The sequence below is a fragment of the Alligator sinensis genome, unplaced genomic scaffold (genome assembly GCF_000455745.1).
Source record: "Alligator sinensis unplaced genomic scaffold, ASM45574v1 scaffold284_1, whole genome shotgun sequence".
NCBI lineage: Eukaryota > Metazoa > Chordata > Crocodylia > Alligatoridae > Alligator > Alligator sinensis.
Genome location: NW_005842105.1, coordinates 900,785 through 916,769, shown reverse-complemented (window position 1 = coordinate 916,769; position 15,985 = coordinate 900,785). Strand labels below are relative to the sequence as shown.

The 15,985-nt window shown below is 46.1% G+C and overlaps 1 protein-coding gene across 1 annotated transcript in view; it reads right to left on the bottom strand.

Moving 5' to 3' along the window:
- The window catches only part of SRD5A2 (steroid 5 alpha-reductase 2), a gene marked incomplete at its 5' end in the record, with an annotated part of 46,502 nt that overhangs the window by 7,068 nt on the left and 23,449 nt on the right, over positions 1-15,985 (bottom strand). The window contains one exon of the mRNA XM_025205135.1: positions 2,577-2,740. Coding sequence (XP_025060920.1) covers positions 2,577-2,740 — 164 coding nt within the window. The remainder of the gene's footprint in view (positions 1-2,576; positions 2,741-15,985) is intronic.

Sequence of the window (15,985 nt, the reverse complement as noted above, 5' to 3'; positions counted from 1 at the left end):
AGGGTTTTTGGGGTGAATTTAATACCCCTTCTCCCAAAAGACCCTTGCCTGCCAATGGTGGTGGGGGCACTTTAACTAAAGCTTGATGAATGAGCTTTAGTTAAAGCACCCCTGCCATCATTTTGAAGTGTAGGAATGCTGTTACATGAGATGCTGTGAGTGCTTTAATTAGAGCGGCTCTGGGAGTGGGGAAGGGGCGCTTTACGCTTGGAGCCACTCTAATTAAAGCACCCCCCAGAGCACGTGTAAAGATGCCCAGGAAGCCTAAAACTACACTGTACCCCCTATTACCTCTTGCTTCTGTTCTCCAGCTGTGATCCATAAGGGGCTACAGTGAGGAGGTCACCAGAGTGGTGGGAATGCATGTGCCAAATGTTTCTTTAGTAGCTACCAGCCACAATTACTGTCATTTCTGGAGTGCCACTGAATGTGTGACATCTCAGCTGGGCCGTGAGATAGCAGTCAGGGCTGCAAGCGCATACACTAAGGAGAGCCAGTCATTTATAAACCCAGTGCTGACAACAGTAAGCAAGAAGGATCATTTGACCAGACCTCCATCCAACTGACAAGCTAGGGTGATTTGATTTTGGAGAGACTCTGCACCTTTACTCCCATTTCAAAGAATGCAGATGACATAAGCAACATTTTATGCCATGCTACAGACTGAGAAAATCATGTTTGAAGATGAGCAGAGGGGAGGAAAAAAATACCATGTAGAGTGTGAATGCCTGAATGTGGCATCTTTAATAGCTGCAGAAAGCTACTGGAAGTCTGTAAAGGAAAAGCAGTGTTGGACCTGCCACCTGAAAACTTTTGCTTAAAAGTAACTTAATATTTCAAACACTGTGTACATTCTTTTCCTTTGCTTACATTAAATATAAACATTGATTTATCAGGCAAATCATGCAGTTATTTGTTTTCTTGAAGAATACTGGAAGCTGCTACCAACATTGGAATTCAACTATTTTTAACCTCTGTGCTGCTTTCTGGAGAGACTGCACTCTGGTCTGCGAGTCATCAAAGAGCTAAGCTGAGATAAATGAAGGTGGAGTACAAGAGTGTTTGCACCAACTTGTCCAAAGTTAGGTCTGCTGCTGTTCTAGGGTGTCACCTTGGGCAGATCTCCACCTCCCTGTTCCCCTTCTCTGTCTTGTCTATTTAGAATGCAAGCAGGGCTGTTTATTTCTTACTAGGTTTGTTCAGCGTCTAGCAAAATGGGCCCCTGATTTCAGTTGGGCCACAAGGGGTTTCCACAGAATTCAAATCTACAGCATGTTGCAAAAGAAATACCAGTGTATCCAGGTTATAAGTCGTTCAGTATTTGGCAACCCCACAAGACGGCTCTCCTCTCACCTCTCTGGTAACCATTGCTTCTATAGTCACATTTAAAAACCCTCCCCTGAGAAGAGCACCAAATGAGTAACATCAGCTGACATCCCCTACTCTGATTGGGGTATAGGTTGTAGCTGTGCTTGGTCCAAGGACATAGGCAGACAAGGCTCTTTGGGTAAAGCCGATATCTTTTATTAGACCAACTCAATTTGAGTTGGTCTAATAAAAGATATCAGCTTTACCCAAAGAGCCTTGTCTACTCTGTGATTTACACTTAGTGAATTTACAAGGCCAAATCCAGCATGGCTATTATGGTACTGAACTTAGGGGTATTGCACCCACTTATGCCACAGCAAAATTTGTTTTCTGTATTTGCATGTGTTCCAGGTGAGGTGGACAAAAGAAAAGATTCGAGGACACCTAGAAAGCCAATTTAAAAACAAGCAATATTAACACCAATTCTTGGGAGACTCAAGAACCGCACCATCCCCAGTAGTACTGTGATGTACAAGGCATTGCTCATTTTGAGCAAACTTGCTTCCCTATGGCAGCACATAGGCAAGAGAGGCAAAAGGAAAGATCTGTGACCTGATATCACTGGGATCTACTCCTTCCTCCTGAAACTATTTGCCACACCTGCAGTCAAACATGCAGATCTCGGATTGGTCTCCTCAGTCATTTATGGACTCACTGATGACTTCCCTATTTACTGGAAGACTGTCATACTCATATCTAGGAACTGCCCCTGATGGTCCCAAGTGAGGAAGCTGGCTTTGGAGACCTTGTTTATACTGCAGTTACCCCAATTTCATCCACTAGTGGTTAGTGTCCATGTAGCTGCATCAGTGCAAACCCTCACATGAAAAAGAAAAGCTATACTGTTGGCATCAGCATAGCTGTGTTGCTGAATGGACATGTGATGCTGGAACTGGGGCAAAACCCCAGCTCAGGTAAATCTTGGAAAGCTGCTCAGCCATTAAGATGGGAATGCGCCAATATGGTGCCAAAAAAAGCTGTAAAACAAGACTAATGATCTGAATCTGTACATGAACAGATTGTAGCTTGTGCTTTCAAAGCTTCCACAGAATTCTTTTCATCTTTGTACCTGGACCAGCAGGCAGGGTTTATGCTGATTCCCATGTCTGTTGATTTGACCCATGCATTCAGTGAAGCTTACAAAAGAATTCAAAATGCTTACAAGGTGCTTGGAAAGTAGATACTGGAATGTATGTATCTGTAATTACCTGAGGTAAACCTGATGTTAAAGCACCAGTCAGTGGGATATTCAGCACAATAAATCAGGTAGTACCCTTGAAGGAAGCCGTTGTAGAGACAGAATAACATGCCAAAGTACAGTATGTGCAGTGGGAAAGGTCTGCCTCTGGTGAGGAAGGGATAAATGAATGTCCTGAGGTAGATAAGAAAATAAGTTAAATCAGAAATCAGCATGTTAAGACATTCCACATAACATTGTATTTGCAGTAACAGCTAATAAAAAAATAAGTAAGATGAACTTAGCCAAGTAATACAAATAATAAGTAGCATCACAGGAACATATAGTATTTTGGAATGAAACATGGGCAAAGCAGAGGGCTGAGAACTAGAAACCCCCCACTGAGACTCCCTCTGACCCTGAAAAAAAAAGAAATATCAGTTGGCCTCCTTGGCTTGATTTTTCTGTCTTTGTAGAGTGAGGAGCTTTTGTCACTGTACAATGGTTTAAAAAAAAAGCTAGACTGTGTCTTGGCATAATGGTGCTTAGACCTGAGCAAGGGGTGATGTGAAGACAGCCCTACTAGGAAGATCAGGAGATACTCAGCTGAGGCACAAAGTCACCCAGGTTCTACTGTTGGATTTAGGCACAGTTTGTGCACACACTGACAATCTGTCTCTAAGGGTGCAAAAGAAGTTACATTTGTCACACGATCAGCCCCTTGAAAGTGCTCTACAGCTGTGCCCTGACAGAACAACATGGCTGCAGAGCGCTTTAAAAGTGCCTGATTGTGCGACAATCTGAACCCTCATTATATGCATATCTCTTCAAATCAGAATGCCTTCATTAACATCTGTCAGTGCATGCCGGGAGTAGTGCTGACTTCAGAATGGGAAGGGAAGAAGGGAGGGGAGGGAGTTCCATCTGAAGCTTGCCCAGCCTGCGCTGGAGGGCACGGCGGGTGGTTTGAACCTTGGGAAGGCTCTAATCCACCCACCCCACCCTTCAGCACAGGCTGGGTAAACCCCAGATGGAGCTCCTTCCCCTCTCTCTTTTCCCCATCCCATCCTGAAGACATCACTGGAGCTGGGAGTGGGGAGGAGTGGGGCTGGGGGACAGAGGCTGCAGACATGTAGCCACTCCAGTCTGGAGCTTGATCCCACAACTCCCCAGACCCAACAGTGAACATCTGTTGGGTCAGGGGGCATGCTGTAACTCACAACGCTTCCTGTGAAGCACCATGAGTTACAGCATGGAGCTGCACACCTGTCAGCACCCTATGTGTTTCATCCCTGGGTCACACCAGAAAACTTGCAGAGCCAGAGAGAATGTTGAGAGCACTTCCTGTTCAGTCTTGTGCTTTCACCAAAAGAACATCCTTCCTACCTCTTTTCCCACCAGCACATTTTTGAGGCAGTAAAAAGCATTTTCTAAATTTTTATTGGTTTTTTTTTGACAAAGCATAATAGAGCAGATCTCACACTAATATTAACTTCCCTCTTCAGCCTGTGTTCAAAATGGAGGGTAAGTACAATAAAGATACTGTGGGGGAAAAAAGGGGGCACAAAATCAGGTAATGATAGCTGAGTAGAAATAATTTGAACATGGTCAAGAACGTTAGCAACTCTTACTATTTTATTGTGAATTTTAGGTGTTTTCTTTGAGGTCTCATCCCCTGGAGCCATCAATACACAAGAGAATTTCAGTTTTCATTTCTTTATTAGTACTAGTTCCTAAGTGCTGTGCAAACAAGCAAACCAGCTAAAACAAAAATAAGCCTCCGCTTCTCGTGGTTGCAGAGAAAAGTTTGAAAACAGGAGTCAAGTGAGCTCAGAATTCAGAAGGCAAATAAAAAGGAAACTTTCTTTTAAAATGTCATGGTCTTTGGGACTGCAGCACATTGGGTTCCCAGGGGGCAGCCATGATGCCCCCTGGTGGCTCCACAACTGTGCCCTGCTTTGCCCCAGGATGCCTTATCTTCTCACCCTCCGTGCCTTGATGGTATAATAATAATAGGGAGGCTGCCACGGGCCTTCACATGGCCCTTGTTTAACTGAACCTCTGCTAGGGTTCCCTGGCACCCTATTGGTTTGTACTATTCCCCAGGCCCCTTGCTGGGCCCTTCTGGTCCCAGGCCCTTTCGTGCCTTCTCTGCTCGACTGTGCCCTGCAGGGCATCCAAAGCCTTAAGGGCTAAGTGCATGGCTGCAAATTCTCCCCTACACTATGCCCAAGCCTTGTGGGTGTTACATTATTATTGTTCTCCTGTCGAGGCTTTGGCCTCCTCCCCTTTATTCTCAGCTAGGCCTTCTAGCCTGGGCCCACTGGGTCAGAACTGGCTTTGAGGCACTAGCTCTGGTTCATCTCTTCCGGTCACCAGGCCCCTGTCTGCTGGGCCCTAGGGTCCTGTGTGGTGGCACGCTCATGGGCACTGGGCCGCTGGCCCCTTCCTGGCTCTGTACCCTTTCACCCTGCCCTTCTCTGGGCTCAACAGTAGCTCAAGCCTGCCACTGGCAGGGCTCAAGGCAGTCACATGCCCCATGGGCATTAATAGGACCTCCATAAACAGCCCCAATAGTCCCAACCCAAACTGCTGGTATAACTGTAACATACACATAAACCCCTGGGCTATAAACATAAACAATAACAGCAGAAGCATCCCTCTGCCCCTTTAGGAGAGCAAACCTTTCCTCACTATAGCATACCTCCCAGCCCGGGCTCTTTGTGAGCTCCCTGAGTCTCGCTTTTCTCACAGGCAGCAAAGCAATCAGCCTAACATCCCCAGGTGGCTCTCCTGGGCAGGAGTTCCTTCCCCCTTGGCTGCCCAGGAGAGTCTACTTTGCCAGCCCAAGCCTCAGGCTTATATACTCCCAGGGCCCTGCCTACAGGTGCCTACTAATTGCCTCATTGACCTGTTACCCCAGCAACCTGCAGCTGGTGTGCCCTGCCTCACCCGCAGAGCTCCCCAGCTGGGACTTGCTCCCTGATTTCAGAAAAGGCTCTTTGGGTAAATCCAATATCTTTTATTAGACCAACCAAAGTAGTTGGAAACATTCTTCTTTGCAAGCTTTTTTTACAAACACCCTTCTTCAGGCAGAGGTTGCAGTTGGTAAAAGCTAACTACACCTGTGCCAGTCTGGCCTCATCAAACTCAGAAGAGTCTACAAAACCTGAAATCTCAAGGAAGATTTGCAAAGATCCCTAACAGCGTTGCTGTAGCAGGGAACCCTCACCCTGGTCCCGGGGGAAGGCTACAAAGTCAGCAGAATATGAGAGGGAAGGGTGTTTGTGGCCCAGGCAAAGGCAGCTGGTAGGCCTGGGACCAATGAGCAGCCACTCTGCTCAGGCCAGCTAATAGATCAGGCTGGCCACAAAGGGCAGGGCTGAGGGGGAAATAGGTTTGTCCTCAGGCTGGAGGGGCAGTAGAACCCAGATCATGACAAGGGCAGGATGGTACCTGCTAAAGGGAGAGAAGGCCAAATGGACACTGAGAATAGCTGCAGAAAAGGGAGCGAGTATCGTTGTCGTTTTCACGTTTTGTTTCTGCGTGGCTTAAGCAACAGGTCTGTGGGGCAAAGCCTGGAGTAAAGATTGTGGCCATGGCCCCAAAGCAAGGGAAGAACTTTCCATTGGGATTTTTTCTTTTTTGTTTTGTAATGGACACCTGAAGAATTGGACTCGACTGTGAGGAGAGGTGGAGTTGCCATGCAGGTCCCCTGCTCATTGTCACACATTGAAGGCAAGGGATCACACCATGAGCGAGAGAAACAAAGACTAGAGAGATCTAATATCCACTTTTGGAAATTAGCTGATGCTGGACTGAATGAGCCTAGGGCTGAAAAGAGCAGATAGAGTAAATCAGAACCTGGCAGAGAAGTTCAGGGCCTAGACAAATATGAAAGGGGGAAGCCAAGTGGCCCAAAGAAACGCTGCTCTTCAAGGCTCTGGACATTTCCTGCTTAATTGATTCCATCAAGGGTGACGGATTGGAGAAGCTAGGAAGGGAGAGGGGGCAAGCTAGCTGACTGCTGGGGGCACATGGCTCCCTCCCCACCCCCTCACAGGACTATTTCCACAGTTGTCAATTGTCTGTTTTAAAAAAAAAAAAAAGCTGTCAGTAAAAAAAAAAAAAATGCCCCTCGCCCATTAAAACATGAGCTTGATTGAGGGGGAAGTTACTACTGTAGTGGTTGACAGCACTGATGTTTCAAGGTATGATCACAAATAGAAAGCTTCTGAGAATGGTTAATATAATTCTTAGGTGTGTCTATTTTTCTACTTTGCATTTCCTTGATGTAATCTTGCCTGTGTTATGGAGGACCAGTTATGGTTAGGGACCTACCTAAATCGTGGTGAGACAAAGTGTTTTTTGAGGCCCCCTTGCGGTGCACAGAGACAATTTTGTAGGCATTTTGCAGTGGCCCCACCCTTTGGCACTAACTGACAGAGAGGCCTGGCCCCTTGGCACTGATTGGTGGAGAGACCTGGTGGGAAGGAGGGACAAGGGGGCAGCTGCCATCTTGTCTGCTGCTTTTCATGCTGCTCGGCCAGCTGGCACTTTCCCCTCCTGGTAGCAAGGACCACTGGCTCTCACTAGGGAGCCAGTATTTTATTAAGTTTTTTTTTTGTTGATTCCATGGATTTTACAGACAACCCTGGATTTTGTGGTTTCCGTGAAATCCATGAAACTGAATTAAGTAGGTCCCTAGTTATGGTTATAGTCTACTATGGTAGCTTTGTATTCCTTCTTTGCATACCCTCATTAGTATACAAGTTCAGAGGTTTTGGGAGGCTACTCATGCCCATCTTACTGTTTATGGGTCTAGGTCTCACTCTTAGTGAGTCACTTTTGGCTGGCATAAAGGGTAAACCCCTGGACAGCAGCCCTGGGTGAGTCTCCCTTCCCAATGGACTGGGCTGGTTTGCTGGTGGCTGATAGTATTAACTGTTTGGGCTTCATTTAATTAATGGTGAAGTTTCTCTCTAAGATTGTGTTCATCCCCTTTTCTCCTGTAATAAAACATTTCAGTTGAATGTTGCTTGGGAGTGGGGAAACTTGTTTACTTTAGAACATCCAGTATAAAAATGTATTTTCCCAAGTTTCTAGATGGATACTTGAGCCAGAATTAAAGCTGGTGTTAAATGCCTCAGTTTGAACCTTGCTCCACTTATTGGCAGAAGGGATACATTTACATTATCTAAAATATATGTCAGTAAAAAAAATTGATTGTCCATAAAAAGTTTTTGGATTATCAGTAAAAAAAAATAAAGTTGTCTTGTATTGGCAGCCCTGATCCATAAGCTTTTCCAATGACTCTGCTTTAAACTTCTCATAAATATCAATTGACACAGGGTTATAGGTAGAAATTGTGCAGAACGCCCTGGCTTTGCCTTCTTAACCTTCAGGCAATCAAAACTCTTTGGTAGTGGAGAATGTCTGAACCAGAAACTCAAAGAAAAATTCAAAGGGTTCTTGAAAGAATCTGCAGGAACCTCCAAGCAAAAAGAAACCACTGGGTTTTGTCCAGGGAAATGAAGTCTCAGTTCTCTGAGCCTCCTGAGACATGTAAGAAGTAGGGCAGCATATATAAAACTGGAAAGACAAGGAGCTCATGGACCCAGTCTTGTCAAAAGATTGACAAAAGCAATAGAACGTTATGTTTCATGTTCTTAATTATATTGAGTGGTCCTACACCCTGAGGCTTATTTGGTACAAAAGCCTTTGTATGAAAAATGCTACCTTTTAAAAACAGAGAATATTTGAACTAAAGTAAGGTCGGCACTGTGCTAAGACACAGCACAAGTTTCTGTAACAGTAGCATCAAACAGCTGCTTAGGATAGGCTAGTATACAGAAAAATGGCACTGAGCCAATATTAGTCCTGCATACTGTCAAGTTAACAATTTATATTGCATAAGAGAAAACAGCATATGTAGGAAGGGAAACAACTTGGCAGTCCTTCAAAGACAACATCAGTTGGCCCCCAAACTAAGATAGCAGGGATTCTGCCAGAACAAAAGTGACCTGATGGAATTGCCAGAAATAAAACTAATCTGTTTGCAGGATAAGAGACCTGGAAGAGAAACATGCTGCTTCCCATTAACAAAATTCCACATCAGCTTCCTTAGTAAACTTTAATGCCTTAAAATATCATGCAAAACTCTGGGAGACTGCAGATTGGTGATGGCATTACTGAATACTACTTAATGGGCACATCTACACAGGATGTGTTAATGTGCATTAGCCTAATTTAATGCATATTAAGGGCATGCATCTACACATATGCACCCTTAATGCACATTAAAAATGGTTAATTTAAGCTAATCATGCCTAAATTTGATATCTGCAAATGCAGGTATCAAATTTAGGTGCAATTAGTTAAGATGCATTAACACATGTGTAGACACGACATGGCACTAACTTTAGAGCTGGGTCTGCCCAGCCACTAGGGGGCTGGCCTGAGCCCAGCCCAAGGGCCCCTGGCTGGGCTGCTCTGTGGCAGCCCCCAGCTGCAGGCTGTAAAAGTCAGCAGCCATTTTGTGCCCTGGGGCACACACCATAGGACTTTTCAGCACTGAAGGTCCTGGGTGCCCCCATGACAGGACCCAGAGTGCTACTGCTAGTCCTGTCTCCTAGCTGGAGATACTGCTTGGCCACAGGCGAGTGTCACAAAGGGCTGCAGCCTGCTGCACCCCCTGCCCAGCTCTGACATTTCCCAAGGGCTGCTGCCTGGCTGTCTCTGGCAGCAGAGTCAGCACTTGGTTCCTGCTGCTGCTCACTGCCAGCGCTCTCTCCTGTGTTTGCAGGTCCTGTGCCACATTTGCCTCTACTGCACTGCTCACAGTTGCTGGTCATGCCCCTGCGCTAGCTGCTGCAACTAGCTCTCCAGGGTTGGCCACACAGGGACAGCTACACAGGGGCCCAGAGAGCCAGCACAGAACACACCACCATGTCCTCCCCATCCTCCCTGTTGAGGACTAGCCCCACCCATGTGCACATGCCCTTGACCCCGACCTGGGTCCCCAACTGGAGACCCCTGCCCTGGCCCTGGCCTTGTCCTGGACCCTGTCCAGCCCACCTGCACTCCCCTGGCCCAGATTTCTGCCTGCCCACAGCATGCAGAGCGGTAAGACAAAGTTCAGAACTTTATTGAGCAACCGGTGTCCCTGCAGCTGGGCAGGCATGGGCTTCTCGCATGCCAAGGAAGGCATCAATGCCAGCAGTGATGTCTTCCTCAGTAGCAGAGGGCAGGGGACACGTAGCACTGAGCCAGGTAGCCCTCCAGGTGGCGGTGGAGGTTGCAGGGCATCCCAGGCTTGTCCCCCACGTCATTGTAGCTCAGGGGCCCCAAACCAGGAGTGCACATGTGCCTGGGGCATCAGCATGATCAGCAGCAGTAGGGTGTAGTGGCTTGCATACCCCTCTGCCTGCACAAACAGGTCATTGTGCACTGTCTCGGGAAAATGCAGTGGGGGCACACTCAGGGAACAGTGGCAGCACAGGGGGGCCAGCTCCGGGGTGCCCCCCCAGAGAGTTCCTCTGCAGGGAGGGTAGGGATATGGCCAGCGCCTTTCCCCAGTTGTCTGGGAGCCCACAAACTCCGTGCCCAGGCACTGTGGACTGGGCAGCAGCACAGCACAGCACAGTACAGTGCAGCAGCTGGCCTACTAGGGGGTGGGGAAGCAGAGTCTGGAGCCATGGCAGTAGGTGCTGCCAGCAACCTGGTCTGTCCTGCCCTGGGAAGGGGGCAGAGGAGGCAGGCTGCCTGTGGCCAGCACCCAGCAGTCTGCCAGCCCCAGGGGAGTGCACAGGGATGTGGGGCTTGGCTGGTGGTTGCCTGGGCCCAGCCCTACCTGGCCAACTTACCACAGTCCCCAGGCATCCATGCACAGCTGACCCCCAATCTAAGGCCAGGCACTGCTTGGCCCCTGGTGCACAGAATCTTATCTATGAAATGTTGCAGACTCTCACAAAAGCCTTCTTTCTTGCCTCTGCGGGGCCAATATATGGGCATGGGGCAGAGCCCTCCAGCCCCAGCAGGGATGCTGCTTTAGGGTTGCCACCACCCACTGCTGGAGCCCACACATGCACTGCCTGTGCTGGCAGCGGACCAAAGATTGGATGCTTCTGCTTCAGCAGCTGGTGGGGATGGCAGAGGAGTGCACAGGAGCAAACACAGGAGGCACAGGAGCAGGAGCAGGAGCAGGCATGAGAAATGCAGGAGCAGGCCTGGTGGGTGGAGGATCTTGCCCAGGCAGAGGTGTGGGACTGGGCGCAGTGGGACACTGGGCCCTCATGGAGGTCTGGAGGATGAACATCTGAAGTAGCTCCAGCATCGGGGGGAGGCTGACCACCAGACCCTCAACACCCTCCTGGCCCTGGTAGCCATGGCCATGTCCTTCACTGTCTGGCCCCCACCCACAGCCCCACCACTTTCTTGGCGCTTTACTTACCTCGAGCTTTTGTCCATTTCATTTGAAAGTTTGTCTAACTTTTATCCTAACTACATAGCTGGTCCAATAAAAGACACCATTCTAAGAAATCCTTGTCTCTTGCATAATTTCAGGATTATCACAGTTACAATATCACTCATACCCTACAGCATGATAGTAAAGATAAATATAATGCTATGGTAACTGAGGACAAATAGTTAGCATAAATTGATATATGCTTTTTTTTTTTTTTTTTTAACATATCTTTGCTCCTTTCTGTGGACAGGTCACATCCACCTGCACCTGTTTCTGGGAGAAGTGTATGGGGGGTTCAGCCTGCTTTAGGCTGATTAGAGAGCCCTAACGCAGGAGGAATGCATGGGGCAGTTTCACCTGGATGCTATCACCATGGCACCCTTAAGGGTATGGCATCATGGCATGCCAGGGTGTTGTGGCACCCAGTTGAGAACTACTGCAGTAAACTATATAAAGCTGAATATGAGCCAATATGCTTTTTTCCGAAAAAAAAGCAAATGTTTACTGGGCTGTTTGAACAGCAGTGTCATTTGTAAGTCAAGGTACGTGATTACTTCTCTCTATTCAGAACTGGTGAGACCTCCCCTAGAATAACGTCCAGTTTTGGGCCTCACACTTCAAGAAGGATGTAAACAGATTGCAAAGAGTTCAGTGCAGAGTGACATTAATGATTAGGAGCCTTGGAGGCAAGACTTATGAGGAAAAGCTGATAAAGCTAGGGTTATTTAGTCTGCAGAAGAGAAGCCTGAGGCGGGATATGATAACAGTCTTTAAATACCTGAAGGATGATTACACAGATTGGGGGGGGGGGGGGGGGTTGGTTGTCTTTTCTCTGTGGCTGTAGGAGACAGAACTAGGAACAATGGCTTCAAACTGCCGAAGAGGAAATCTAAATTGGAGATTAGGAGGAACTTCCTGACTATAAGGGTAGTCAAGCACTCGAAAAGGCTACCTAGACAAATTGTTGAATCTCCACCCTTGGATATTTTCAAGAGCAGATTGGATAGATACTTAGCTGGGATGGTTTAGTCAGGACAATCCTGCCTTGAGCACAGGGATGGATTAGATGACCTTATGGTGTCCTTTTCTACCCTACTTTCCTGTGATTCTATCCCCATTTTAAAGACTGAAAACTGAAGTACAGGGGCTAAACAACGTGCCCCAGAAAGCAAATGAAGCCAGTGGTAGAGCAGCTGTTGAATCCAGGTCTCCCATATGCCAGGCTAATGTCTAACCCCTAACCTGGAGCAGAGCAGCATTGCTATACATGTTTTTTCTGATATGTGAAACAAACTTAGTGGCCCAGTCTTGCTGGCAATGTAAAGTGGGGTTTATTGTATAGCAAAATAAGGAAAGCAGTACAAGTCTTGCCAGAAGAGTGAGCAGAGTAAATCCCCAGATTTGGGAAGGATGGATTGTAACCAAAGAAACTGGTGCTTCCTTGTATCCCCGGAAATTCTCACATAAGCAAGACAGACACGGGGAGCATGGAAAGTAGGAAGCAACAGAAACTCTACACTAACTTCTCCTCTTTCTCAGGCTTCACAGAACCTTCTGTCCCTCCTAAGGCAAGGCAGGAGAAAGGAATGGACTGGACTGAGTGGTTGTCTCACACAGCTCGCTTCCCTTGGAATATGGCTAAAATCCACAGCCAATTGCAGCACAGGTTTGTGCTGATCAGAGTAGTATCAACTCACTCATTGTGGCATTAGGTCTTCATGAAGATGCTAAAACCAACATATGAGGCAGCTGAGCCTCATATCTGAAAGCGTTGTGAAGTTAAGATGGGTGGATTTCCATTTACTATCATGGCTGGGGCGCCTGAGCAAAGCCAACTCCAAGAGTTCAAGAAATAATGAACTGGATTCCCCAAAAAACTATGAGACTAGCGATGAGACTAGAAAATGATGATATTTTTGGTTTTTTGTTGTCTTTTGAGTTTTGAGCTTGTATGGCTTACACTTTCAAGCTCTTTTACATCATCATGAAAGCCAGTCACACATATTTTAAAGAATGAAAGCTAAAATTGTCACACAATCACATGACTCCAGTCCTGAGAAGTTGGCAAAAGAAAATAAGCGCCCCCCCCAGCGCAAACAAATGCAATCCATCAAGTATCACAAGAGCCTGCAGTGAACACTCATGCTTTCTGCCTGTAACTTTCACAGATTTCACGTTTGTCACCTGTGGTTGCAAGCACTTATCTTAGTTTCAGGATAGCGAAGTGAAGACGCTACTCCAGAAGTACCAGTAAGTGGTTTGAGCAAATTTACCTACTCAGCACAAAAATCCTGCATGCAGGATGGAAGTCATTGAGCAGTAAATTACTGGCAGTCTCTAAAGTAGGTCAAAGATGGATATTTACTTATTGGTGTGAAGAGGAGACACTTGTGTATGATATTCAGAAGTGAAACTTCATATTGCAGCCAACAAACTTGCTTGTGTGCCTTCTCCTTTTCATTACAATGAGAGAACCAACAAATCCTCTATCACCCTCTTGTGCTCACTCATAGCATGACATGTTAACATTTCCAGGGCATGATTTAATTTAAAATACATGAAGTCTTGCATTTCCATTTAGATCAACAATGGAACTATGTAATAATGTGAAGTGCATTTAGTAACTTGGTGGTTCAAAGCCCAATCTTGCAAACTTCTAAATCACTGGCACTCCAATATAAGGATGACAGTCTTTCCATAAATAGGGAAGTCAGTGAGTCCACAGATGACTGAGGAGGACAATCCAAAGTCTGTATGTTTGACTGAAGATGCAGCAAATAGCTCCAGGAAGGAGCTGATCCTGGTGATGTCAAGTCACAGCTCCTTACCGTTGCCTCTCCCACCTATCTGCCTCCATACTGAGGCGAGTCTACTGGAAATGATCAGTCTTGTCATACATCATGGTGCCATTGGGGATGATTTAGTTTTGGAGTCTCCCAGCTATTGATGTTAATATTGCATTTCTTCAGGTTGGCTTCCTTGAATCTTGAATCTTTTCTTTTGCCCACCTCAAGAGCAGTGACCACCAAGGAGTTGGGAGTATAGGACCTGTTTTGAGAACCAGCTGTCAAGTATCCTTATGACATGCCTTGTCAAGAGCTGGTGTTTATAAACTTCGCTTCAATGCTGGTGATATTTGCTTCAGCCAGAATGTTGGTGTTCATCCAACTGACGTGGAGAATTTTCCAAAGACATTGCTGATGGTAACATTAGAACACTTTCAGGTGTTTCTGATGTCATTCAAGTTTCTTATCCATACAACAGGGTAGGGGTGACCACAGCATGGTACGTGAGAAGTTTGGTCTGGGTCCTGACATCATAATCAAAGACATGGTTTTGGAGATGTACAAAGGCAGCACTCACAGACTTAATCTGGTGTTGAATATTGTTGTCTATGTTAACCTTTTTGGGAAAGGTGGCTACCAAGTACGGGAAATGTTCAAATCCAAGAAAACCAGTTGAAGTTAAAGATTCCCATCCATATGATACTAGATGCCGATTCCAGATGGAAGTCTAATCAGCAATGAGATGAGGAATAGCTGCAAAATCAATGGAAAAGTATTGATGCAATCATGCATCTTTGCTTGACTCCACTTTTAATAGTGAAAGGGTCTGAGCTGCTGCTTAGGATGGCTGCCATTATCATGTTGTTATGAAGAAGTCTGATAATGGTAACAAATTTTGCTGGGCATCTAAATCAGTATCTTACATAGGGCCTTTGTAAGAACCAAAGGTCTTAATCAGATCAATGAAAGTAATGTAAAGATCTTTGCTTGCAGAACTTCTCCTGCAGCTGTCTAGCAACAAAGATCATGTCTACCTCTGAACAGTCTGAAACCACACTGGGAATCAGGTAGAATCACCTAGGCAAGGGGAGTGAGTCTGCTGGAGGAGAATGCAGGCCAGCTATGGATAGGAATGCAACACCAGAATAACTGCTGCAATGTGACCCATCTCCTTTCTTGAATATGGTAATGATTCTGGCATTTCTCAAGTCACTGGGAATCTGCTCATGTTTCCAGGTTTGCATAGTAAGGATGCGTAGTTGGTAAGACAGCTTTTTCTACCTTGCTTACAAAATTTCAGCTGGTATTCCAACAGGACTACATGCTTTATTGTTCTTCGTCTGATTAATGGCTTTCAAGGCTTCCTGAGAAGCTGATGGATCTTCAAGGCAGTCCTTAACAGGGTGTTGTGGAATGGCTCTATAATGAGTCTTCAATATAGGTCTCAGTTTTACTTCTTGAAAGTGCTTCTCCCATTCTGCACTGATGGTGGAGCTGTCTTTAAACAGTGCTATGCCATCCTAGGACTTCAGAGGGATCTTAGCCCATAGCTTTGGGTGTGCTGAAGAAAATTATGTTTGTTATGGCTGTTGGCAAATTTTTAAAGCTCTTTTGCTTTGTCCTCCCACCACTTGTTCTTTTGCTCTAGGATTTTGCTTGGGGTCTCAGCTTTAATGTGGCAATAGATGTCTTGCTTCTGTTTGGAGTTATCATTCTGCCAAGCTTCGAAGACGCTCTTTTTTCTGTCAACAAGAGATTGAATTTCCCTATCAGTCTCATCAAACCGGTCTTTGTTTCCTTGTGGAAAAGTCCAGGAATCCTTTGCACACCTCACAGATGCCTTTTTTGAGGCTCTCCCAGTGATCAATGGTGGCAAGATCATCAAGGAGGTCAGAATTTCTCATGGAGGCACTGCAGGAGTTGATCACTTTTACTAGGATCTTTCATGCACTTGATACTAAATCTCTTCTTTGGTTGTTTCTTTTGTTTACTTTATTTGGGGGTGATACAAATAGAATGACTACGGTATGGCAACATGCAACAGTATCAAACAATGATCCATCCACCAGCCATCTGCACTGGTGATACAGATGTTGTGAAAGTCCTGGGCATGCACTATGATATAGTCCAGGAGTTTTCAACCTTTTTAAATAAGTGGCCCCCTTTTTAAAAGGTGTACCCTGGGGG